General features: G+C 40.0%; 1 protein-coding gene across 1 annotated transcript in view; it reads right to left on the bottom strand.

Moving 5' to 3' along the window:
- mybpc3 (myosin binding protein C3) overlaps window positions 1–26,823 on the bottom strand; it is a 49,432-nt gene extending 22,609 nt beyond the window's left edge. Inside the window, exons 1-16 of the mRNA XM_050066794.1 lie at window positions 26,724–26,823; window positions 18,835–19,104; window positions 16,247–16,417; window positions 15,191–15,268; window positions 14,556–14,704; window positions 13,918–14,035; window positions 13,775–13,826; window positions 11,678–11,716; window positions 8,823–8,882; window positions 7,588–7,614; window positions 5,884–6,050; window positions 5,656–5,788; window positions 5,448–5,450; window positions 5,196–5,320; window positions 4,021–4,126; window positions 1,846–2,012 (exon numbers count right to left, since the gene is read on the bottom strand). Coding sequence (XP_049922751.1) covers window positions 1,846–2,012; window positions 4,021–4,126; window positions 5,196–5,320; window positions 5,448–5,450; window positions 5,656–5,788; window positions 5,884–6,050; window positions 7,588–7,614; window positions 8,823–8,882; window positions 11,678–11,716; window positions 13,775–13,826; window positions 13,918–14,035; window positions 14,556–14,704; window positions 15,191–15,268; window positions 16,247–16,417; window positions 18,835–19,104; window positions 26,724–26,748 — 1,690 coding nt within the window. The 5' untranslated portion in view covers window positions 26,749–26,823. The remainder of the gene's footprint in view (window positions 1–1,845; window positions 2,013–4,020; window positions 4,127–5,195; window positions 5,321–5,447; window positions 5,451–5,655; window positions 5,789–5,883; window positions 6,051–7,587; window positions 7,615–8,822; window positions 8,883–11,677; window positions 11,717–13,774; window positions 13,827–13,917; window positions 14,036–14,555; window positions 14,705–15,190; window positions 15,269–16,246; window positions 16,418–18,834; window positions 19,105–26,723) is intronic.
- Between the last annotated feature and the right edge of the window lie 232 nt (window positions 26,824–27,055).

Below are 27,055 nucleotides of genomic sequence, written 5' to 3'. Positions count from 1 at the left end.
TATTTTGCCTACGTCCATGTATGGATGAGTTTGAACCGTCCCCATCCATTGTTTTAAGATCACCTGTGGATTAAAATTGAGCACATTTATCCACCTGAAACCACCTGCACAACATGCCACGTCTTAAATGCACTAAAAACCATCATATTAATGAAAAAAAACATCAAAATCTGGCTAATATCTAAAAATCAGACTTACAAAATTCTGAGGGGCCCAGTGTAGATCTGTCATCAGCATCTTGGGGCTGTGAGGAAAAGCTAGCATCTAGTAATAAAACATACTTTTAAACCACAACTTTCTCTCAAAAAATTTAAATAAAGACCTGATTTTAGACTTCGATGGAAGGTTTTCCCCAAAAATACAGATTTTTTAATCAAATAAAAGATGAAGTTTCTGCAGCTGTTTACTGAGTATCAGAAAGATTTGTCATTTTAAGCATCAACATGGTAATTTTCTGTTTAAAGTATTGAAATTTCAGGCTTCATTTTGCTTTTGGTTATACATGATGATATAGCAGATTGAGGTGTGATATTAAGGCCCTGTCAACATGTGTACAGACATTTTTATGAACATGTATTTTCCTCTAGGTTTAAGTTTGTCGTCCACACGCAGACAAAGTTTTTGGTTACTAAAATGAAGATTTTTATGACACCTTATAAGGCACAGGTTGATCAAACCTCTCGTTTCTGCTTATTTGTGTGGATGTGTAAAACGGAGTGTTTGGGAAACAACAACATCATTTCCTCAATTCGTGCATGCCCATTGTAGTTTTGTCCATCTATCCATTTTTATCTGCTTATCCAGGGCCAAGTTCCCCAGACATCCTTTTTCCCAGCAACGCTTTCCAGCTCCTCCTGGGGGACCCCAAGGTGTTCCCAGGTCAGACGAGTTATGTAATCCCTCCAGCGTGTTCTGGGTCTGCCCCAGGGTGTCCTATTAGTGGGATGTGACCGGAACACCTCTAACGGGAGGCGCCCAGGAGGCATCCTGATCAGGTGCCCGAACCACCTCAACTGACCCATTTCGACGCAAGGGAGCAGCGACTCTACTCCGAGCTCCCTCCCTGGCAGACTGGCTTGTCGCTTTGTATAATGACTATATGCTAGAAACAACAATGATGGACTACCGGTTTGCTAAAGTTTTGTTGGCATTCCTTGGTCTAATGATTACTTTACACTTAAATTCTATACTAAGTGTTGCTGCTTCACGGATGAACAGAGGCGTTTGCTGCACCTGATGTTTTTGTTCCACCCCAGCATCCATCGTTTAGAGTTGTCTAGAAAGAAGCAGATGGTGGAACACTTTCTCAGAGGTGGATTGTTGTCGATAAGGAGTGTAAGAAAAAGTTTGTATGCCCAGAGCACCACTCAATGTTTGAGTGAGCTCCTTCATCCTTATATCAAATGGGAATCGAAGGTAACGTTAGCCTGTACTCTAATGAGGGAAGGCTGCTTAAGACCTCTGACATCAGAGAGCGTTGTCTTTGCGTTCTTGTGTGGACAGAGATACTTTGTGAAACAGAGAGCAGTTTTCAAAAATATCTGCATTCGTGTAGACAGGGCCTAAATCAACTCAACAAAAACAACAAAACAGAAAAACAAAGGCCAGACAGATAAAGCAGGTCACTGTGTCCTTCAGGTGAAATATGGTCTACGTTTTCTAACTTTAGCTGGCATGTAGACTTCCGTTGCTGCAGTAACCTTGGCAGAATAACGTGGGCAAATATAGACAGCATGCCACAAGTGGCAAGGCAAGTACTGGTTGGGTATGAGAATGTACACTTGGAGCGTTCATCACTGACAAAAATGGCTCATACTGTACTCAGCTCACATGACCGACACTCACCCTGCACCATGAGTTCAGCCACTGACTCGCCACCGTTGGTTTTAACCTTGTAGTGGCCGCAGTCTTCCTTTGTGGCCTCATTAATGATCAGGATATGTTTGCAGCCGTCTTTCTTGAAGCGATACTTGAAAGCCTCGTCTCTTGTCAGCTCCACACCGTCTTTCTCCCTGCACAGAAATTCATACAGCAACCAGGATTATTGTGATTTATAGTCAAATCTAAAAGTATCCTATTTTAAACTCATGGACAGGTTTTTAAATGCTGGTTAACACTTATATTTTGGAGCTTTCAACCACCATCTCAGGTTGTCCTGATCTACCACTGTACAGTATATGACCACTTATTCACATTTAAGTCTTGGGGTTTGTGCTGACAACTAAGCTAACTCCATTTGCGCAATAAAAACGGTAAGATTTGGTTGGAAGATCAAAAAACTAACACATGGACCTTTGAGCTTATCCAAAGCAAACAAACATCTATGCACAGACTAGAATACCCTGGGCAGTGATACTCAACTTATGGCACGTGGGCAGTAGGTGGGTGCACGATAAAGTGATTCATACTGAGAATATTTTTTTACTGTGAATGTGAATAAGGTGCCAGAGTGCATAAAAAGCATTAAAATAGAGCTTGTCTTAAACAATAGTGCCAGTGGAGGATCCCCTGACAGGGGTCCAGACATAGCTCTTTATGTCCTTGGATCCTAGAAAGGCCCCTGTGTACACTTGACCTTGCAACTGGATTTGTCTCTGGGCAAAGATGAGTGAGGACAGCGAACACTGAAAGGCTGAAAACAGGTGATTCATTTATTATATATACTAGGGCTGCCCCCTAATAGTCGACCAAATGTTAATCGACCAGAAAGGTCATTAGTCGGCGAGATTTCATTGGTCGCTTAGTCACAGAAAAAAAAAAAAAAAACTTAAGTAAAACTGTATTAGGAGCTGCACCTTCTCAAAATAAATCCAAACCTTTATGACTGGACCATGTGGGAATATAATTTGAAAGGACAGACACAGGAAGTGGCCACGCTCAGCAGTCAGACAGGAGTCAGGTTAAGTTCCAGGGCTGGTACCTGCGGTTATTCCACAGGCTAGTTAATAACATGGTACCTGCGGTTATTCCACAGGCTAGTTAATAACATGTCGGGCATGAAATCCAAAGTGTGGGATCATTTTGAGAAGGTGAAGGACGAACCCAAGGTGATATGTAAACTCATCTTCATTGGTCGACTACAAACATGACGTATCATCTGAAACATGGAAGTAGCTACATGCCCATTAGCCCACAGCGTCATTAACAGGCGGCTCGCTCAGTGTGTGACGTGCACTTGTAGATAAAATATAGGCCTATATTAATGAAGGTTCATTAGTACGGTTTTGTATTTCTCTGTAATGTAGCACAGTGTTAACAATGTTACTGATACTATTCTTTCTCACACCTTCAACTCAAACCATTGTGTTGCCCCGCCCAAAATATATAATTTAATAATTACATTAATATCATAAATATGCAGGCGACTAGTCAACTAATGGCCCTAAATGAAGACCATTGGTCGACCAGGAAAATTCTTAGTCAGGGGCAGCTCTAATATATAGTAATAAATATTATCCTTGCCCTAAGAAGCTGTATGCTTTATAAAGGTTAGTACATTACATTTATCACTGACACTGTGCATAGATTTATGTCACTTTTTGTGTCATTTGACTTTATACCCCACATATTGATCTTTGGCTTCTGCTCCAAAAAATTTAGTTTGAATTATTTTGGGCTCAGAAAACAGCAAAACATATGCAGCTGCAGCAATTTTGTCCTTCAGAAAAAGGTCACATGGGACACACAGTACTCAAATGCTGATGTGACCTTTTCACTGAGGTGGTGAAATTTACAGCTTGCAGTCTGTCACAGAGACAGTGCTCTGTCTGTGGACATGACAAACTCAAATGCCATCTGCTGGGTGTCTGAGCAACGAACACTGTGGCAGAGTGACTGAAAAATTAGCTTCAAAGGAAGATTTAATTGTTCTGGTTTTTGACAACATCTGTTTATCAATCCAACCACGGCTCAGTGATTTGACATCTTAGCATTTTTCAGTGTGTCAGGAACAGCACAGTAGCATGGAAATATAACTCCTAACAGACAGTTGCCTTGTGAGAAGAAAGAAGAATTTCTAACCATTTAACATTGGCTCCTTCCTCGGACACTTCACACTCCAACTCCACCCGCTCGCCTTTCATGACCATCTGATCCTCCAGATTCTTCACAATCAGGATGGGAGGCTCTGCAGAGAAGAATGAGAGGCTGAACTGTGACTCTTTTTCATCCAAATATATATTTTCTGGATTTGTTATGTTGTAATTTCCTCTAAACCTTAAAGGTGTGATACCTAAGACATGACCTGAATCTTAAGACATAATCAACAGAATGCCACTCATGTCTGGAGAGACGATACTGAGTCACTGCAGCGTCCAGTCTGCCCTCAGTCCAACAGAAAGGAATTAGAGCTGCCCAAAGACTACATCCACACTAATACGTATTCATTTTAATACGCATAACTTTTTCTAACACAAAAGCTGAAGCTCATGGTAAGCTAACTTTACCACACCATCCCAACCACCCACTCCCGGTAAGAAACCACGTTCAGTGTCAAAGAAAAGAAGTGATTTAGAAAGAAGCCAAACAAGAGTAAACACTAGTGTGGCATTTAACCGCTGGAGACGGCTCTTGGCGAGTAATGGGATGAGGTTTGGTGCTGAACTCACAACATTTCTATTAGACTGGTGAGTAAAATCTGAAGTTGGCTATTTAACAAAACGTATCCTTAGTGCAACTAATAACAAGACAAACCACACCAAAAATTGTGGCGATATATGGTTTTTGATGTGGCTGTTTTCTTGCTACTATGATCTTTCTAAAACCGAGCTATCAAGCTATAATGTAAACTATACATCAATGCCACACATGATCATAAAATAGCAGTGTTATTTTGACTGGCTCTCACAGTGTCAGCCATGTAGCCAGATTTTGCATTTGCTTGCCCTTCTGTTAGCTCATAGTTTGCTCCTTGCGACCAGCTGCTCTGTTGCTCACTCTGTCAGTTGGTCAGTTGGAAAAAAAATTCCCCACCCTTTGGCAACCACAGTTTTTGCCCTAGGAGGCTGAAATTTGGCATCAAGGTCAAGTGTGTGTGAAAGTGTGTGTATGTGTTCATACCATTGCTATTGCTATTGCAGATTTGTGTTTGCTTTATAACCGGCAACAGTAAATGTAGATTGTATGGACCCAGTCATAGACCAGTTCAATGCCGCCTCCTACCTCTTTTAGGCTTTACACACTGCACCTCTATATACCTTTAACAAAGAGCTCAGTAGTGCATTTCTCCTCTCCCACCACACAGGCATAGGCCGCATCGTCTGACAGAGAGCAGTGGTTGATGGTCAGGTAGCGCATGTTGCCCACACTCTCAAAGATGTACCTTTACAAAGACCAGGGAGATTTCTTACACATTGTAAATACTTTATAATAAAGTAAATGAAATGGCAAACATGGAGAGAGAGCTCTTATGCTGTTGTTATGTTTTTTATTTGCTTTTGGACACTTACTTGCTAGTGATGTAATCAAAGAACATGGTATGGAGTTCATCCATTTGTTGGTTGAAAGGCAAAGGAGAGACAGAGAAATTAAAAGAGGGGAAAAGGGTTCACTAATATTATAAAGGATTGTAGCTGTATTTGTTGAATGCTTCATTAAGTACAGATATGGCATGTTTAAGTTAAGGTGGATAGATTCCACCTCCTCCTAAATTCAAACCTTCCAGTTGGTTGAATTTCCTGTCCGTTCTTCAGCCATTTCACCTCAGCGTCTGGATTGGCGACCTCAATGGCCAGTTTTATTTTATGTCCTTTCATCACTTGGTAAGCAGGATCCAACTTTTTGAGGAAAGCTGTGTGTCAGAGAAGAACAACATACAATAATCAGTTACAAATACTTTATATTATGTCAGACTTAGGTCAAGCGTGTTATAAACTGTGCACAAACCTGCACTTTTCTTCTCCTCCTTCTTCATCTTCTTCAGTCTCTTCAGCATGCCTCGCAGGTCGGTGATGCCGTGCTGGAAAGCAATCTTCTCATATTCTGAAGAAGGCGCCTTGCTGAGGATGTCCCACACGTCCACGTCAGGGTCTGCGCTCTGCACTTGCACGGTTCTAACATGTGGAAACAACCCAGAGGAGGATGTTAATACCAGTCACCTAGCACAGCTTTACTTTATTCTAAATATATAGACTAAAGGAAGTCGACTACAATACAGTAATACTAACATTTTGATGACACCTCAGTAACAGATTACTCACTATTACATACTTTAATCATGATTAATTCACTAAAAATAAAATAGTAATAATACACACATGACAAGCAACTGATGATTAGTCATATTAGTCATAGACATTTACTGATTTATAGCATATAAAATGGTCAGCAGATAATTTAGTGTACAATCATTTTTAACCAAAGGATAAAGCAGTTAACCAGTGTTCTTCTATAGAAAAAATAATAAAGTCTTGCATGACCATAAAAAATATATCGATAAAATAGCTTGGATTTAATCTGTCACCCAAAGATACATCAGAATAACACACTATTAATATATAATGATAAATAGATATAGGTAACAACAACAGTCACAGTACAGGTTTGAATTTTAAAGTATGTTACCGTAATTTTGGTGTCACAGAAAAATATCTTCGTTTCCGTTTTATATTCAAGGTTTTGCCTTCTATATTTCATGCTTCATAATCAGTTTTTATTTTTTCAGCGATAGAAAAAAAATTACCCACACACATGCGCAAAAAACAAAAAATAAAACAAAACAAAAAAAACTTGGTATCAGGTCTGACAGTCATCCAGGGGAGCACTTTATACTTATTTGATCTCACAATTTAATACAAGCACAGATTATATTTATGATTTCTGTATGGCCCGGCTGGAAGCAGCCTACCTTCATCCCTCATGGTAGCTGTACTGCTAATAATTGTAATAGCTTTGCAGAAATGCTAATGCTAAGTGCTACCAGCAAAAATAATCCCCATTTAGTCTTAAATGTGAATGGAGAAACCCCCATTAATGTGTCAGCTTTTAAATAAACTGATGAAATACAACAAAAACACAAGCTGTCCTTCCCTTTCTCTACCTCCTCCTCCTCTTCTTCCTCTTCTTCTCTCCCTGTCACTGGTTTGTGTTGTTACCTCACCTGTCCACTTGGTGCTCTCAGCAACTTTTCTACCTCAGCTAGTCACCTGACAGCTTCTGTGTGAAGCCATGTGCCTGCAGCTTCCTTCCTTCCTTCCTTCCTTCTTAGTGTTCAAAAAGTCTGTGCTTTTTTTCACATCAGTAGTGGAAATATTTAATAATAAAACAATAATAATAACATGCCTATACTTTGTTTGCTATTCTATATCATGCAATATACAGTAGAAATGATCTTATCGTGTGTGCACACAAATCAGTCAATATTTATTACAGTATTTTGTACCCTGAGTGTTGATAAAATAGTGTAATAGTGAAAATTGTTTCAGTTGTGAGATAAACAACATTTGCTACATATTTAATAATTGTTGTGAAATAATGCAGTGAAAAAGTTTTCAAGTACATAAATACATACGTTTAAATAAGTGACAGATGAAGATGCATGCACATTGGTTTTTCCTGCGACACCCAGACAGCATGTCAGCAGTTTCTTACCGATTTGAGTGTTTTAAGAAACTGCTGCTCATTCAAAGGAAGAACCCAAAAGGCAAATATGGCAAAACAAACCAGACAAGTTACAACACAGCATTTCAAAAGCAACACAATCAGCATATTAGGAAAAAAAATGCATTAAAAACAACAAATAAATAAATAAACAAATGAATATCCGAGAGGTTAAACGGCATGGAAACAAGCATGCACGCATTACTAACTGAATAACGTCATTCTTTGTTTGACGTGGTGTCCAATGTCACTGTGCACAGGGGACAGTGAGTATCTGGTGACTGAGTGTGATGGACAGAAGTGACTTTTTATGTGTTGTAAGGTGACTAATGTTTCTGAGAAAACTACAAGGTGTCAGAGATGGTGGGCTTCATAAAAGGGAGAGGAAATGCCTGATTGGTGCTCAGGAAGTGTGGCTATGTGAGTTTTAGTGTTATGAGTGAGAAGGCAAGAAGATGACTGCAATATTAGTGATCACAGGATTAATGGGATGAGTGTGATAATAAAAGGGAGATTGGGTGACTAGATCCTCAGGACCCCACGTGGTGGGAAATCAGGATTTAAATGGCTATATTTCAATGTGGTCAGGGTTCCCACACATATTCATGGACAAAATTTCAGAACTTTCCATATCTTTTTAAGGACCCAGAATAAAATTTCATTGACTATTTATTTACATGTCTAAAACGAACATTGCTTTGCTCAGAGTAGTAGGGGGCACAGCTTCAGTATGGAAACTTTGGAATTCATGACCAAAGCATTTTCTCTTTTTCAAACACGTCAGATTCAAACTCTTTTCACACATAATTCCAGTTTCAGCTAGTGTACATGGAGAGAGGGAATGTGGGGAGAAAATTTACGTGATGAAAATGAGACTTTCCATAATTTTCCCAGGTTTTCTATGACTGTGGGAACCCTGTATGGTCACTCAAAAGGATGCAAAACTTCATTTTCAAGTTAAAATCCTGAGAAAATGGACATGCATGTCACCCTAGCTTCATGTGCTCAGGCGTATAGTCTGCAGGTTAGCGTTATCAGGTGATCATTACAGCTTTTAGTTTGCAAATGCAGAAGCAGCTTACTCTCTGATGAGGCATGGCGATCCAGAAAGAATGAGAGTGAGACAGATATGAATTATAAAAAATGATGATGTTTTTGTTTTTTTTGTTTTTTTTACCTTATCCTGAACGTCTACACTTCACTGTCTTTATTTTGTTCTTGCTTACCTCTTTTTTAACAAGGCACTGAAGTCCAGCTCTCCCGAGTCTTCATTTCCATCTGTGCTACTGCAGAGACATCAGCCACCAGCAGCAAAACATCAACATCAACAGCACAGTGGGCTACTTGATTGCTCCAAAGAAGAGATGAATATTAATACATCACAGAAAAGAAATAAAACAAATCCACTTTTCTAGGCTTTTATCATTTACTCATGCTCTAATATGCAGGTGTAGAAGAATACTAAATATATTGTGCAATACTAAAATTACATAGGCTACGATTAAAAAAGAGATTGGACAGTCATTCTGAAGACTGAAAGGAAATGAGTGCACTGATGGACAAAAGAAGTGCATGTGTACAGGCAGATGTTTTGCTGACAGTATTGCCATGTTTAAAGGAACAGTATTTGGCACTTTGGGAAATATATTAATTTATACCACCCTTAGAAATGCATTATGCTTGTGTGTTAACTATAGAACCAAAGCTGAGAGTCCAATAGCTCAGCACAAAGACTGGAAGCATTCATGAACTTCCCCTGTCCTGTGCACGAGCAGGAACACCACCTGTTGCTGACTGGCTTTAATAGTGTTGTGGGGCTTGGTCTGCCAAACATCTTTTTCTTTCTTCCTACCAATAATAAAAAAATAGTAACTATAAATGAAAAATGTAGGATTGTCAAAATAACGTGTTCATTTCAATTAATTAATCACAGAAAAAAATAATGCATTAAAAAAATCAACACTGATTAATCACGGTCTGTGGTGTCGTTTGACCTGGAGGATCATTGAGGGCCACAGTGGCTTTGTCACATGATGGAGGCAAATGAGAAAATGTTGCTCGGCCCCAAAAATGAACATTCACATTTTAAAAACGCCCAGATGGAACTGTTGATAGGACCACCATTCTCTGCAGTTTCTGCATTAGGGGACTGTCATACCATCAGAGAACTTAAAGCCTGAAATATCACCTCAAGGGAAAGTAGTTTGCAGTGAACCCAGAGGTCCAAGCTAGCACAGCCTCTGATGCTAGCGCTAGCAGTCAGCCTCATCAAGCCACACCTGACCATTCAAACTGAGTAAGTCTACCTGTGACCGACTAACCAACTCCCTTACTAAATGGACTGCAGAGCATTTTGGGTGGAAGAGGACAAGGAGGACAATTGTGTTCAAAATCCAGCAACTTTACTACGACACATCTGCCAAAACTCATTTGAACTTAAATGTTTTAAGCACTTTCACAGCAAAAGTTGAAGCATATGATCAGTTCAGATTAATTAATCACAGAGGAGGTAACTAATAAGATGAACTTTTTTAATCACTTGACAGCCCTAGAAAAAATTACATACGTTTTTTTTTACACAGATATTAATGAATAAAGTTGGACTTCTATTTTAATTATTTTTTGGTATTTGCACCTTTATTCAGGGGTGTCATAGTGGGAGGAAAGTGGGACTGATTACCCAGGGCCCCAAAGAAAGGGGCCTGTGAAAAGCCTGGAATGATAAGTTTGGTTTGGTTTGCATTTTGTAATTATGAAAAAGGCCTCTGAAGCCCCTCTCAAAATGGTTTAGTCCCGCTTTGCACTAGGATTTGTCTCTAAATGTAGGTAGAGCTGAGTGAGTGACTGCTTATGTTGCAGGATTACCAATGTCTTTCCCCTAGAAAAGGAAATCAGGGGTCTGAAAAAGAAAAGGATGAAAAGGAAACTATGTAAAAAATAAAAATAAAAAGCAGCATGACAGACATGGATAAAGAAAGGAAGGATAGGGGGCCCAAGACTTCTTATGTGTATGGGCTAGAATTTGGTGCTATACCCCTGCCCCTCTTTTAGGGTTTACAGTGAAGAGTCAAACAGGAAACAAGGCTAAAGAGAGAAAAAGGGGTAGGCTAGTACATGCACCAAAGGTTGCCGGCAGGAATCAAACCAGGGATGTTGTGGTTATGTGCTGTGCACTTTAACCATTCAGCTGGGGCACCTCTTATCCAGCCAGGCTAGTTGTTCAGCTCATCACCTCCTGGCTCTAGCTTCAAACAGACACTTATGAGAGTGGTCTCAATATTCTCATCTAACTCTCGGAGAGAAAGCTAATTTATATTTCCCAAAATGTCCACTTGTTCCCTTAAGCCATGAGCAGCAGCAGTCATGCAAGCAAGAACAATACAAAACACTCAAGGTTAAAGAAAACAGCGGTCGCTATAGGGTCTGCTCGACTCTAATCAGTGGGATGAAAGATAAAGACAAGGGCATAGATTTGACTGTGTGCTTGTCTCCTGCCTCTGATCCGACAGCAGGATTAGAAGCTGAGTCTCTGGTTTATGTGGTGAAGTTACAACACACCATAGCTGCGCTTCCTGTGTGTGGCAACCCAGAGCTCATTTACTGAAAAGCCCGTGTGTCTTAGCACATCCTGCCCTTTCAGTACGATCAAACCACCGTCAAAGCTCACTCTGTCGGGGAGCTGTTTGTGCAGCTGGCTCTGCTGTTCTGATCGAGACCCAGGAGTAGATCAGAGAGAGCTGATGGATGTTTCCTTATAGTTTAATTACCAGATCTCAATATATAAAGATCCCCCTGAGTCAAAGGTTAACACAGTGACACCTACTAAAGACGGTGTCTACATCAAGGATTTTGGATTTGAATCCTCTCAGCTCTCTCGTGGTCTTTATCCTGTGGTTGCTCTCTCAAAATTCAGCAGATTGGAGGCTGCACCATCCACAACACTGGTTCTGTTAGACTTAAAGGCAGAGAGGAAACAGGTCACAGAGTCTGTGATCCTGGTCCTAGTTTCTCTGCTTCAACAATCAGAATCCTCAGTGTTTGAATACGAGGCTCCAGTGTTGCAACAAACCCCCTTTACTACCTTGAATGTGCTCCACTTCTCTTCTTACCGGCCTCGCTCCTAATAGGTTAGCATTTCATCACAGTTACACATGTTAATATTCCACTGAAGGTCTCTAATTGATGAAAAAACTAAACCTGGATTAGCCAATTAAATTCTCACCATAAATGCTAGTGTTAACTGAGTCTGACAGCCAGCTAATGGTTATAGTTTAGATCCCGATTTACTTTGCTATAACTACAAGATCCTTCAGATGTTATTTATATGTCTTTTTGGCACTTAAAAGACTATTAATGTCCAAAAAGGCGCAAGTTTACAAGCTCAGTTTGACACTAATTACTGCAAAACATCTTCAGTCCTTTAACCTTTAAATGATCTTGGATTCTTTTTAAAACCTGTCATCTTCCTGTCACTGTGCTGTTAACACATATGCTCAGTAAACTGAATATGATTTAAATACACCTGATCTGAGTAAATAGCAGAACATGGATATTTTGGCTGTTTTACCGGCCTGTGCTTATTCCCAGCTTGTCATATACCGACACATTTTTACACCCCTTGGCGTGTGATACCGACACAGAAGACACTCTTTGGCATCTCTATAAAAAGTACTGGGCTTTCAGCTAACTCTAATGTAAATCCACCCATCCCTCCATTTTCACTTGTTTATCTGAAGCTGGGTTGCGGGGGTAGCAGCATCCCTCTCCCCAGCGGCACTTTCCAGCTCCTCCTGGGGGACTCCAAGGTGTTCCCAGGCCAGATAAGATATGTAGTGCCTCCAGCATATCCTGGGACTACCCCGTGGCCTCCTACCAGTGGGACGTGCCTGGAACACCTCTAACAGGAGGCGCCCAGGAGGCATCCTGATCAGATGCCTGAACCACCTCAACTGACCCCTTTCGACACGAAGGAGCAGCGGCTCTACTCCGAGCTCCTTACCCTGTCTCTAATGGCGAGCCAAGCCACCCCACTGAGGAAACTGATTTCAGCCGCTTGTATCCGCGACCTCATTCTTTTGGTCACTACCCAGAGCTCATGACCATAGGTGAGGGTTGGGACGTAGATGGACCAGTAAATCGAAAGCTTTGCCTTCCGGCTCAGCTCCCTCTTTACCATGACGGTCAGGCCCAGTACCCATATCACTGCAGAAGCCGCACCAAACTGCCGATCCATCTCACGCTCCATTCTACCCTCACTCATGGACAAGACCCTGAGATACTTGAACTTCCTCACTCGAGGCAGTAACTCTCTCAGTGTAAACCTATTTGCAGAGAAACTGAAACATGGACTTTCACCCAGGAGACCACTGTTGGTGTCCCGTGTGAAACCAAAAATTAACATTGTTTTAACATAATGTCATATAAGTTACATAGATAAGAAGGTCCTTATTTCACACTACATAATGTAACTTAACAAACTTCCTTTTTTAAACCCAAAACATGATGTCTTTCTAAACCTTACCGAGGAGACAGCTGTCTGTCACATACAAACGCTAAAGGATGCCTTATGTGTCACTATGAGATGCCAAGGGGGCGGGACAAAACAGTTTGATTTTACTATATAGTACTTCAGTGTCTTTTTAAAAACACATGATAAGTTTGAAAAATAACCTTCATTACAATTCAAACTGAGATCATCAATTGAGAGTTATTAAATGGTGACAGTTTTACATTTAAAAAAACATTGAAGTGTCATTTTCATATAAATACATAGTGGTGTTTTATCATAAGAAAACAGCCTTGATCTTAAAATGTTAAATATGAGTAAATATTTTCTGTTTTTAAACATTATTTTAATATCAATTTAAAGCAGCATAGCAGCTGAAATAATATTTAAGATGTAGGCCTATGTGTGTATCATTAATCTGATAGTATGTATCAACACTTGTAATGTAAAATTATTACTTAATCTTTTTTTTTTTTGCAACTGATAAACAATTTAAGCTATGAAGGTTTGTTTCAGCCCTGTCAGGAGAAGAAACCCAGGTTGACCTTTATAGCTGTAACACTACTTATGAAATGTGTGAGGGGACCAGCAGTCTAATCAGCATATTATCAGTTTAAATGTGACCAAACGTATTGTGTTTTATACAAAGTAATAAAGTCTTATAAAACTTACGTGCGTCTAAATGCTGTTCTTATGTCAAAACCTTCAGGAGCAGCACAAGCCTCTGAAATACAAGACGATCATGTTTGATGATATTAGAAACAACATTATTGACAGTCACAAACAAGCCAGCAGATAACAGCGGGCCCACTCACCATGTACAGCCAGGTCAAAATTACAGCTGTCAAACTTGTCCCTGGATGTGACCTCACATCTGTAAGCTCCAGCAAAGTTAGCCTTGGCTGCGATGATTTGCATCTCAAACGTGTAGACCTGCAGCCACGAGCATGGAGACAGATGTGAGAGGGATTACACGACACAGTGAGGCTTTGATTCAAAACCTTGTTATTCGTGCACTTCATATGTATAATATTATCACATTAGTCGATTTCAGATGTGGGCTCTTTGCGGAGCGTGCCGTTGACTCCTGCCTGTAAAGATTTGTTTCTCCATCTTGTTCTGAAATTCTGAGATGACATTTTTTCGGGGTCTTCCAGTCTTCCTACAACCTAACCTCTAAGGTAGCGTGCCTGTGGTTCATCATGTTATCAGGATGAGAGACTGAGGCAAGAGCTTGCAAAACTAAGGGTGAGAAAGGCAAGGCTTGCAAAACACCTCTCTTGCCTTAAAGTGTTGCATGCCGCAGTTTTCAACTAATTCTAATCACCACTCACATAACATGGGCAGCTGTTCATGAGCACTTTAAACAAAGAAATAAAATGCAGTGTAACGTGTGCTTCCAGACATTACAAGATGTTCCTGTTGCAGCACCTGCAGCTTCAGTCCACAGTACCTTACTGTTGCGGTCATACGTCTCCTTTAGCTGCAGGTGTTTTCCAGACTTGCTGGCGAGGTCCATCCACTTCCCTTTGAACCATTTGATGGTGGGTTTCTTCAGCAGCGACTCGGCATTCACTTTAGCCACAAACGTGATGTTAGCACCTGCACAAAGGATGAATGTGTCATATGGTTTCACACATTATCCTTTAGATTCTAATATCCAAAGCAGTTCTGACTTTTTGATGTTATTTTGTTCATCCTGTGAAAAAATTCTGCAAATTATCAGTATATTTAGTGTTTTTTATACTTCACTGTTATGTTACATTTGCATACAGACTTTCATATGTTTTGTCACTTGGATCTGGGATGTACATACCCGTTTGGCAGTAAAAACAAAACAAAACAAAAAATAATTTGTCGACAATTAGTTACAAATGGTAGTTTTCAAATTAAAAGCACCAGTTCTGACACTTTATTATTATTTCCATCAATTTCCATTACTTCTTTTCACATTATCCTGCCTCACTCACTCATGTTAAACATTGTTAAGACTTAAACAATACTAACCCTGCAACTTTCTCTACAAAGTAACTGACAGATATTTTAGTTAGTTTTCGCATACAGTACTCCTATATGTATGCCGCTCACCTACAGTGACCTCTCCACTCTGGGGTTTCTCTGTGAAGAGTCCAGTTAGGGCCTGTCTGGTGTCCGGGGGCTGTCCATCTGAAGAAGAATGCCACAACATGAAGATGAGGGATCAAGATCAAACAATGTTTCATTCAAATAGTATGTTAGAAGTCAGAGTAGGGAATGAAAGGCATCTTTGTTCGGCTGACTGAACCAGAGTATTTCAAGTTACTAAATTTCAATTGATTTGTTTAATTTTGTATTGACGATGACAATAAATGTAGAGATGTCTTGCGTGGAATTACAGGATGGAAAATTTTCCAGTTTAAGTTGCATTCTATCTATCTATCTATCTATCTATCTATCTATCTATCTATCTATCTATCTATCTGAAATTATGAAATCAACAGGCTTGTATTTGAGACAGGCCTTTCATTCTTTTCACACAAAACAGTTGCTCAGCAAAGATCAGGATGATTTAAACCAGTATGAATATTACTTGTTTAAAAATCAGGCTTCAGATAATATATTAATAATGAATCATTCGATCTAGCTCCAACAGAAAGCGCATCAGAGGAGAGAGACAGAGAGCTACGACACTCAAGGATTACGGCACCGACACAATCCCACTTTATCCTCTTAGAACAATATACACAACTTGGATTATTTTTTATGAAATACCCATTATATTCATTTGATCTGAGGACGCTTACAGACTAAGTATGAATAACTTACAGGGTAATCGAGGATTGGATACATAATTTGAGTTTGCCAGCAATGTGGTTTTATACATCCGAAGAACTTGTCTAAGTGAGACAGGCATTTATTCAAAACTTAACTTACATGCAATGCTTTTCCACCTTGCTGGCAGATAAGCCCAACACCTTGTATGTAGTGTAATGTGAATTCATGTGACATATCACACAGAGTGTAATGTTTTCAGCATGTTTGACATTTTCAGGAAAGCCCAACTCAAAGATGATGATATAATAATTAACAGTATGTTCAATGACTGAACAAAGGAGTAAATGAAAGACTGAATGAAAGAACATTGGAACTGAGTGAGTAACTCACCCTCGGCGTGAGGAGCATCACCGGCTGGTGCAGCAGGCTGGTCCTCTGTGGGTGCTTCTGCAGGCGGAGCGGGGGCCTGCTCCGGTTCTACACTGGCCTCCGTGGGTGCATCAGCAGGGGCCCCAGCTGGAGCCTCAGCTGGAGCCTCGACTGGAGCCTCAACTGGAGCTTCTGTGTTATCATCACCAAAGATAACAGGCCACAAGTAAGAGCTACAGTAAAAATGTCTCTACACTCTACAGTAGCCTACTTCCATTAACATGTAATTGGCTCCAAAAATAAGCAACCAATCTGCCAGACTTAATTTATATATGCTGGATGTGTAAAAAGCAAATGTTTTATAGTGAAATTTTGAGAAAGACTTAATAATCTGTGTACCAAAACACATAATAAGTCAAAATTATACATTTATACAAGTTAATCTATTTGATATTTTATTAAACACTGTTTTGTCACAGAGAAAATGATTCTCTGGCAAACATTCATCACCCAAATATTTCTTGCGTCTTATTATCTTTGAAGGGCTGAACAATTTTCCATGTGTTATCAGCTGCCTCTCATGCCTATCCTGAGCACCAGTCAAGTGGTGGTTACTCATGAGGAAATAATGTGCTGGTGTGAGGGTCAAGGTCTCCATGCAGACGGAGTAAGGGCAGCTATGATATGAGCCACAGACAGCTGTGGGATGTCTGTCGTGGCACACTGGGCCCATTAGTTTGCTGCCTTTTCTTCGAGATTTGTTTCCACCTTATCAAATCCAAACAAACGACCTCAGCGGGTCACACTGACGGACTAATGGCACAAATGTTGCTCTGTAACACACTTTGCACACAGTCAGTGCAGCATACTGAAAATGCTGACGTGATAAAGTGCTGGAGAAAATTATTGTGATTAGGCAAACATTCAGATCCTTAAAGAAACAGTTTGACATTTTAGGAAATCTTGTGTTTGTATGGCAAATATGAAGCTACAGCCAGAACACAGTTAGCTTAGCTTAGCATTAAGACTGGCAGCAGGGGGAAACAGCTAGCCTGGGTCTGTCCAAAGATAACAAAATCCACCTACCAGCATCACTACAGAGCATTTAAAGAGATAGATTATGTCATGGATATATTAAAAACTGGATGAACGACTCTAAGATGGCCCCCATTCCATTTAATCAAAAAATTGTTAGCTTAGCACATAAGCCAAAAAAGTTTTCTAGCTTCCAGGTTTGCTTCAGCCTAGAGCGGCCCACTTCTCACGTGTATTAGTGTCTCTCCTGCTGGACCATAGACGTCACATTGGGATGATGTCATGGACAAAAGCATTGCATTGCAATTATTTATAATGCAAAGAAGAGAAACTAACTTGTTTGCAGTTGGATGTGTCATAATGGTTATGGGAATAATAATGATTATAATGGTGGAAATACATTTCAGGATGATTTGTTTGGTGGAGTACTGCAAGTAATCTCTGGGGCAAACTGCACACTATGTCCAGCTCTCTTAATACATCCAAGAGTTATGTGTGGAACTATAACAGTGACTTTCTGGAGTCTCCGCTGGTTGCCTGGCAATCTGAAAGTGATGACAAGGCGTGTTTTACACAGAGTTGGATTTTGGCAGAGCCAGGCTAGCTGGTTTAGCTCGCTGTCTGTCTTTATGCTAAGCTAAACCAAGGGCGTAGGCTTCATTTGAACATAGGGGGGGGACGCATATGACATACCCGAGGGCTTGGGGGTCCTCTGCCAGAAAATCTTTAGCATCAAACGCTTAATTCTGGGGATTTTTATGCATCAATTTGTGCTATTTTGCATCAATTATTAGTGTAAATATCTTTTTAAAATGTGTCAAAATAAAAGTCCACTGCTACTCTCATGTTTGGGAGGAAAAAAATCCAAATGTTCAAAATCAGCATCCTAAATTGCCCAGCCTCGGGTCAAGATATCTCCTTAGTCATTAGTTAAAGGTCCACCCTGTTTAATATTCTGTTTGGCCATGCTAGTTTGCTGTCACTCACAAGTAGCTGTCCATTTGTCACTCACTCTACAGCAAGAAACAGCACTTCAAAGTAAAAGCTTTGTGCTGGAAGTTCATTGTACTCAAAAATTAAGTGAATTTTTTACAAACTTGACACGTTTGCGAGTCACTTGCCCACTTTTGGACCACGACTAGTTGGGAACCACTGTTCTAAACATTGCAGGGGACGTATCCCCAAAATCTCACCTATGAGCTCAGCTAACTGTCTGCTGGCTTCCCCCTTACATTTAACAGATAAACATGAGAGTGGTATCAATCTCCTCATCTAACTTTCTGCATGAAAGCTAATAAGTGTATTTCCCATAATGTGAAACTACTCCTTTTAGAGCAAACCCTTCTTAAAGACAGACCACACAGAGCTGTTTCAGAGATTTGTCGCTGAGTAGCTGTCAGTGTGCAGACTGTGAGCTCATGTGCAGAAACATCAAGCGCATGTAGTGCATCAAGTATTTACTGCCTCAGTGGTTTTCTGCATTGAGTGCTATATTTTGCTTTGTGCTCTGTGGCGCCTACGTAAGCGAGAGAACAGAAACCTCAAACACACAGCTGCACATCAAAGTCTCCCACCTGAATTTGATATGACCTTCAAGTCAAACTTGACCTTTGACCCCCCAGCAATCACAGCATAGACATTGGTGTCCTCCTTGGTGACGGTGTTTATGGCGAGGGAGTGCTTGTTTCCGTCGGCTGTGATCACGTATTTGTCGCCACCGGTGATGTCCTTTGAGTTGCACTGCCATTTTACTTTAGCATCAGCCTTCCCGGTCTCTGCTTCAAAGACCACAGAGGACCCCTCCTCTGCTTCCTGACTCTTTGGTTTCTTCGCAAAGGCTGAAACTGAAAAGGGAGGGTGGGTGAGCCTTTTGAAGTGTCAGATTTTTTGTTAAGGTGTAATCAAATCATCTTTAGGAGAAAAAAAACACACACACACACACACACACACACTACTTTTGTCTTCCTGGGTGAACATTAATAAGAAAAACAAATAACAGTAGTCTCACTTTTAGCACCCAAAATACTGTTTATCTCGTTTTTGTGTTGAAATCTGATCTTGGAAGCTTTCATCCATTCAAAAACAAAAGTGATGCAATGAAAACACACATACTGTAACAAACAGCAAAGAAAGAAAGAGAAAAAAGGAGAGATAGAGGTGGAGGTTAGGGAGTAGAATAGGTCATTCATATTTTAACAAAAGAAGAAGAAGAAATCTTGTGAGCTGAGCGGAGCTGCCCATGTTGAAAAAGTAGTGTTGTACAGTCTGCAGCACACTGGGTGGGGCTAGCTGAAAACCAATGAATTTGCCTTTTTGTCTCAAAGCACCAACATCTGGCTTTATAATAAGTCTTGCTGGCATAGTACTTGCAAGAGCATATCGAATTCTACCCTGCCCTGTCAACATAATCACCAGTTAATCAGAGTCATAATAAATTTAAAGGTGTTCGTAAAGATGACAACTCAGTAGGTGTCCTTGTGTTTATAATGTGACCTCTGGAGCCTTGTGTTAAAAGGCTATCGCACAGCCTGAGAAAAGACTATAGATGAAGTGTTTGCATCTTTTACTTGAGTAAAACTACCAATACCACAATTTAAAAATAGTAGTAAAAGTTCCGCATTCTCAATTTTCTCAAAAAGTACATTCAGCTAGATGTATTTTAAGTATCAAAAGTAAACTATTATGAAGAATCAGCCCTTTTCAAAATGTGTTTCTACTGATGCATAAACATAAACAGTATCTTAATGTGGAAGTATGTAAAGTAATTTGTATATTGCATTGCAGTTTAATCTAAAGCATAGCATTACACCTTATGAGAGGATCATATGTTTTAAAGGTGTGTAAAATATGAATCTGCAAAGTAACAACAACATACAAACATACAATGTTGGCATTATGCGTTTCTGCAAACCACAGATAGGTTACATTTGTACATTTGTTACTATGTAGGACTCATTACACATCACATTTCTCAACACTCAACAAAGCTGTGATTAATGTGGCTATGTTTAGGGCCAAAAAACACTCAGTTATGATCAAGAAAGGATCATGGATTGGCTTAAAATACCCACACAATTGCTGTTGGAAACGTTGTGATATGTTGCTAATATATACCCAGGTTCGGCTGGAAATGCTTCTGAACAACAGGTTTTGTTGTTAGTTGGTCTCGAACAGTGGTCTGCAGCTTGGCAGCCATCTTACTTAGGTGAGACACCATCCACCATTTCCTCCATTACCTGATGACAAAGTCAGGTCATATACTACAGTATGTCAATTTAGCCCCGTTTCCACCAAGCAGTACGGTACGGTACAGTTCAGTTTGGTATTTCCACTGTGAAAAGTTGTGGATGGTACCAATGGAACTGTTACTAACTGTCCCTAGCCTGGTTCCAGACCATAGACCCCGCCCACTCAACTGAGTAGGCTTGCATCTCTGGTCTGGCATACTTCAATGAATTTGCGATTTATCTCGTCCAAACGATGGACGGACCAATGAACGCTGGGGGTCTAGCGATTAGCCAATCAGCGCCACGCTGATGTCAAGCTGTACGCCGGTGGGTAACTGGTGAGGATAGCAACAATGGCGACCGCTACAGATCCTACAGACCACATTAACGATGCTATCGAGGTATTTCGCCACTACTCGCGTTAATGGAGGACCAAATTAAGGAAGCTGCTAAACTGGATTTAACGGCGAAGCAGCTGGGCGTGCACGACGACGGAGACATTTTAAACGGGCAATGCTCGCTTGTTTTCGGCACCCCCGAGGCATGGATACTAATTACGTCAGATTCTGGGTGAGTCGTTGATCTCTACTGATTGGTTAGGGAAAAATCAAATTCCCTCCCCCTTGTAAATCGCCTTCAGTGGAAGCCATGTCAGACTGAAGGTTCTCGGAGCTTCAGTCTGACACTCAGGCTAAACTGTCCCCATTTTTGGTCACCCTTCTGTTGGGGTACCTAGCACACAGCATTTATATATATTAATTTCAACTGGGTTATGTGCAGCAGTGAGTGACAACAACCCTGCCCACATTCAAGTGTACTGTTTGTAGTGGAAACGGTAGGGTCTAGGTATCATGTCTGAAGGGTTACGCTTGGTTCCAAAGGTACCATACCGAAAGTGTTTGGTGGAAACGGGGCTTTTAGGAACATCGATATGATACGCATGAAATGTACAAAGTAAACGTATCTCTATTGTGCAGAAATGAACAATGCCACCATTTTCTTCTGGTGACTGAGCTGTATTTACCTCTAAAATACGGTGGAGTAGAAGGACAAAGTATAAAATCAAGTATAAGTGCCTCAAAATTGCACATAATTACGGTACTTTATTATATATACTTAGTTACATTCCACCACCTGTTAAGAAGATGTTGGAATATTTTTGGTGCACACTCACTATGTTCATCCATCCTTTGCTTCCTAATCAGGTGGTGAAGTAAAGTTCATTCACTTTCATTATTAGCGTTCAGTCAAAAACATGAGCTTGTTTTTGTTTTTTCAAACTCTGATGAAAATGAACCCAGCAGCCAAAGAGAGACACATCTGGAACATCTCTAACACACTGAACATCAGCACACAATTACAAAGCTATCTCAGTGGTGGTAATAAGGCCTGGGTAGTGATCTGAAATGAAAATAACTAAATCAATACATGGTTTCTATGGTCAGTCTATTAATAGTAAGTTTCACACTCACTGTGTGAAATACCAGCTGTTGCCTTTTCTGCTGTGCAGAGAGGTCTCTTTATCATTTAAAAAGTTATAAACACACATAGTAATGTCAATCTGCAACACTTGTCATGTTAAAAAAACGACCTAAAAATAGTGATTGTAACTGACAGTCCTGAGTAGTCATGTGTTCAGCAGTAACACCAGGTGTTTGGAATCATGACAGGCCTCACTCAGATGCATATTGTTTCCAGGTTTGAGTCCACAACACTCCCATCATACAGAACAAACAACACTCCACGTGTTGTAGGATGACCTTACGAGTTTATATATAGGAAGCATATGTACTGGACTAATAATTGAGGCTGGCAGGCTTCAGCTGCAACAGGGGTGCAGGTATCATACTCGAGGGATTAGCAGGACTCTATTTTTGAGGCCCTGGAGACACAGCAAGAATGATGTGCCCTCAGTCTGTCTGCAGCCAGCGATCTCTACTGTTATGGCATCTCCTGTCATGTTAGTCACTCAGTGTTGCTTTACCTTTCACCCCTTTATCAAATTTAAAATTAATCAATTGGCTTAGTTTCAGATAATATAAAATTAAGTAGTAAATTATAGGTCATGCCCATTAAATATCTCTGGTAGACAGAACAGATGTCTATGTGGAGTCTGTTGATTAGTGTCTATTTGTTAATCTAAATACAAGAGACTGTTTAGATGACAGTCTGTACAGAGCTGGCAATAGAGTGCTGCAGGAATGAGTCCTAAAACCAAGAAATGAATTAGCATTCTAGCACTCCGGTTTCCCTCGTCTCAGAGTCAATGGGTTTTTGGTTAGATGCCTGAATTAAGGTCTGTGGTTAACACAAGCTTAAGAGACTTTCACGTTTTGTTTTAGGACATAAACTTCCTAAGTTAATACCCCGCTCGTGAACTTTGAAGGTTTTATGTGTCGTAAACAACTTTGGGCGATGTTAAGGTCTGCGTCAGCCCACAAAAAACATCATCCCTGTAGCACTTATAATCAAGTATTACCTTTATTAAGAACTTTCAGTGTTGATAACTAACAAGTTTAACACTCTTATTATAGATTAAGGGGTAATTTGCTGACACTAATAAATCTGAGCTTATTAAACTTACATAGTTTAACAACAACAGTTTAACATTTGTTTATTTCAGTTGCTATCAAATTGTATTATTTATTCGTTTTGTTTTTTGAGTGTAGGTTTTATCTGACCATAATAGTTTATTAGTGCAACACATTAGCCAGGTGCTTGTTTTAAAGGTCACTGCAGTGCTGTTGCAGCATTAATGGTGCTATGAGTCACTATTTTCATGAGTGGGACTTCATTTTGTTTATAGGGTGCATGCATAAAATCAGCTTTAATAAAATGTGTCTTGAACCTGAAATAACTGACTGGATGCAGAGGAAAGTAGTTGTGAACATTTGCATGTACCTTTAAAGTTGATACGGAGAGCTTGTTAGCAAACAGTTGCTTATTTAAACCCCCTGAGATACAGGGAGAAACATTATCATTCATTTGGAGTCGTGTTTCTTGCCACCTGATGAATCTAAGGTCCAATACTGACTCTCTTTTAGCTCTGTCTTTGGTTTCCTGGGGGAAATATCTGGCTTTGAAGCTGCTAAATGTAACATTCTGTTCGCTAAATAGTCGCTAACTGTGTCCGTCTGCTGTTCAGTGATGAGGAGGTAATGTGCAGTGGGTTTTTAGAGCTTTTTGCTGCCTGTTGCTGCTGACAAAAATGCTGTGAGAGCAGTAATAGTAAACCAAAATGGTAGAGTTGTGGGTCAGACAGATAATCAATGAGCTTGAACTCATTCAAGTGATAATTCCCTATAGGTTCAAACCTCTTGCTTATTGTCATTGGATATAATGCTGTTTAAAAAAATGATTACTTTAATATACATATTTGGTTTACCTTTAAAGATGATAAATCGAACCATGTTTATTGCACTAAACACGAAAAAGCATCCTGTTGACCGCAGAGTCTTAATAATAATTAATGATAGTGTTACAGGCGCAAGGCGATCATAACTGTTATTGTCTTGGTCAAATCCATGGCACTAAAAGTCTTAGCACACACAAGCTGACCATTTGGGCTGCAATGTGTCCTCTGATATGTGATATGTTGGGCCTCTCACGCCACAAACAACAATCCATTCCCAACTAAGAGAGGAAAAAGAAACTGTGGAAGCTCATTTGTCAAGTTGGAATCCTGACAGGCATTTTTGGATCAGTGGTGCATTTTGTGAATGCAGTGATGCTGGAAATGTGACAGTGTCAGTTTCACATCAGATAGTGTGATCACCTGGACCGTGTGACGTATAATAGAGTTCCTGACATGGCCAAAATGGAAAACCCTTTGAACTAATGGATGGATAACTGCACGTAGTATGATTGATTTTGTCTACTGGCTACGTGAACATTTGCACCAAGTTATTTGTGCCACATTGTGACGCCACGGAATATAGTTTAATTATACGTGCTGGAAACACAGGTAGATCCTTTACTTGACCTAATGCTTTGTTATGACATTAATTACTATCTGCAGGACATTTTTATCCACCATACAGTTTTATTTTTGTCTCAATACACTTTATAGTTGCTACTTTCCATTATCATAGCATCATGCCTCACTGTAAAAAAAGAACATGGCCAAAAGGAGCGTAGAGCACCTATCACACCAGTGGAAAACTCTTTGAAGTAATGGATGGATAACTGCAGGTTGTATGATGCGATTTTGTCTACTGGCTATGTGAACTTTTGCACCAAGTTACTTGTGCCATGTTATGACGCCACTGGCTATGTGAACATTTGCAATAAGTTACTTGTACTACGTTATGACGCCATTGGCTACATTAACATTTGCACTAAGTTACTTATACTACGTTATGACGCCATTAGCTACATTAACATTTGCACTAAGTTACTTGCACTATGTTATGACGCCATTGGCTACGTGAACATTTGCACTAAGTTACTTGTACTACGTTATGATACCATTGGCTACGTGAACATTTGCACCAGGTTTTTTGTACTACATTATGACGCCACTGGCTACGTGAACATTTGCACTAAGTTACTTGTACTATGTTATGACACCACTGGCTATGTGAACATTTGCACTAAGTTACTTGTGCCACGTTATGATACCGCTGGCTATGTTAACATTTGCACCAAATTACTTGTGCCACGTTATGACGCCACTGGCTACGTAAACATTTGCACTAAGTTACTTGTACTACGTTATGACGCCATTAGCTACGTGAAGATTTGCACTAGGTTACTTGTACTACGTTATGACGCCATTGGCTACATGAACATTTGCACTAAGTTACTTGTACTACGTTATGACGCCATTGGCTACATTAACATTTGCACTAAGTTACTTGTACTACGTTATGACGCCATTGGCTACATGAACATTTGCACTAGGTTACTTTTACTACATTATAACGCCACTGGCTACGTGAACATTTGCGCTAAGTTACTTGTGCCACATTATGATACCGCTGGCTATGTTAACATTTGCACCAAATTACTTGTGCCATGTTATGACACCACTGGCTACGAAAACATTTGCACTAAGTTACTTGTACTACGTTATGACGCCATTGGCTACGTGAACATTTGCACTAGGTTACTTGTACTACGTTATGACGCCACTGGCTACATGAACATTTGCTCCAAGTTATTTGTGCTATGTTGTGACGCCACTGGCTACGTGAACATTTACTCCAAGTTATTTGTGCCACGTTATGATGCCACTGGCTTTCGTGAACATTTACACCAAGTTACTTGTGCCACATTATCGCATCACAGAATATATTTGAATTATATGTGCTGGAAACATAGGTTGTTACTCTACTTGATCTAACTATCTGCAGAACATTTTCCTACAAACCAGTTTTATTTTTGTCGCAATGCACTTTATAGTTACTACTTTACATGATCATAGCATCATGCCTCATTCAGTATAAAAAAGTAAAAAAAAAAACCCAAGAACAACAAAAAAACCACACAACTATGCATGTGCGCACACAGACACACACACATAGGCTTTAAAAACATACATAATTCTTATGGTTAGCAAAACAGCAGCAGCTGATCCTGTGTGGAATCAGTAAAGTTTATTTCATTTCATTTTCTATTCTTACCCCTAATCCTAACCCCTTAAATGTTATTGTTATGATATTGTCTGGAAATAATTAACCTGTAACTCTAATTTATATACCGGTTTTATACCATTGTGGCATATATTTGACATTTACTGGTAAATGGCAAAAAATAGCTTTTAATTGTGACAAAATGACAAAACAGTTTCTTAAGGAACAATGTGGTTATACAGTTATATGTAAAATGTAATAATCACTTTATTTAGCCAAACGGTACATTACTGTTAATCATGAAAACAGTGTGCAGCTTGAGTTTGTGGTTTATTGCTTAAGAGGGGTGTGGCACAGCACAGTAGAATATTTTCTCACACATATTGTGATATCACATTGTTAGTTTCATAGAAGACGTTTGGGTTGAACAAGAATATTGCACAAAGGAAGTAACATGTACCATTAGATACTCAGTTGCTGCATGCTGATAAGATCAGGTCAGAACAGGTCACATGTACTGTAGACTCTTTTAGACATTTTAACTGACACCAGCATTATACTGAGATACAACAGTTTTTAGATGTACTGTAAGTTGTTTCATTTTCATGTGTTAAGGAAATGTTATGACAGAACTTTCAAAAGCGGCTGAATGAGCACACTCACCTGCTTTTTTGACTGGCTCCGGCATCCTGAATGATCTCCTCTCCTCCACAGTGTGACTCACTGTTCCTAAACAGTCTGCTGTGTATATGTCGACCCCTCTGCCTTTAATAGTGCTGCCCCCAACCCCTTTCATGAACCATCCCACCTCTCCTGACTTCTTTTTTCCTTGGCTCGACGCAATGTCCAAAAACACAACAACCACCCCCTCGGCTCGTGCTCCCCATCCCAGCAGCAACCCGGCCCCCAGACCACCCCCGCTCACGTCTGACCTCGGACTATATTTCAACCATCCTTTCCTCCAACACCTCGGCTGAATGATAGGCCTGGAGAGG

Source organism: Epinephelus moara, chromosome 1, assembly GCF_006386435.1.
Source record: "Epinephelus moara isolate mb chromosome 1, YSFRI_EMoa_1.0, whole genome shotgun sequence".
Classification (NCBI taxonomy): domain Eukaryota; kingdom Metazoa; phylum Chordata; class Actinopteri; order Perciformes; family Serranidae; genus Epinephelus; species Epinephelus moara.
The sequence above is the reverse complement of the archived record's forward strand: the minus strand, read 5'-3'. Positions and strand labels throughout refer to the sequence as shown.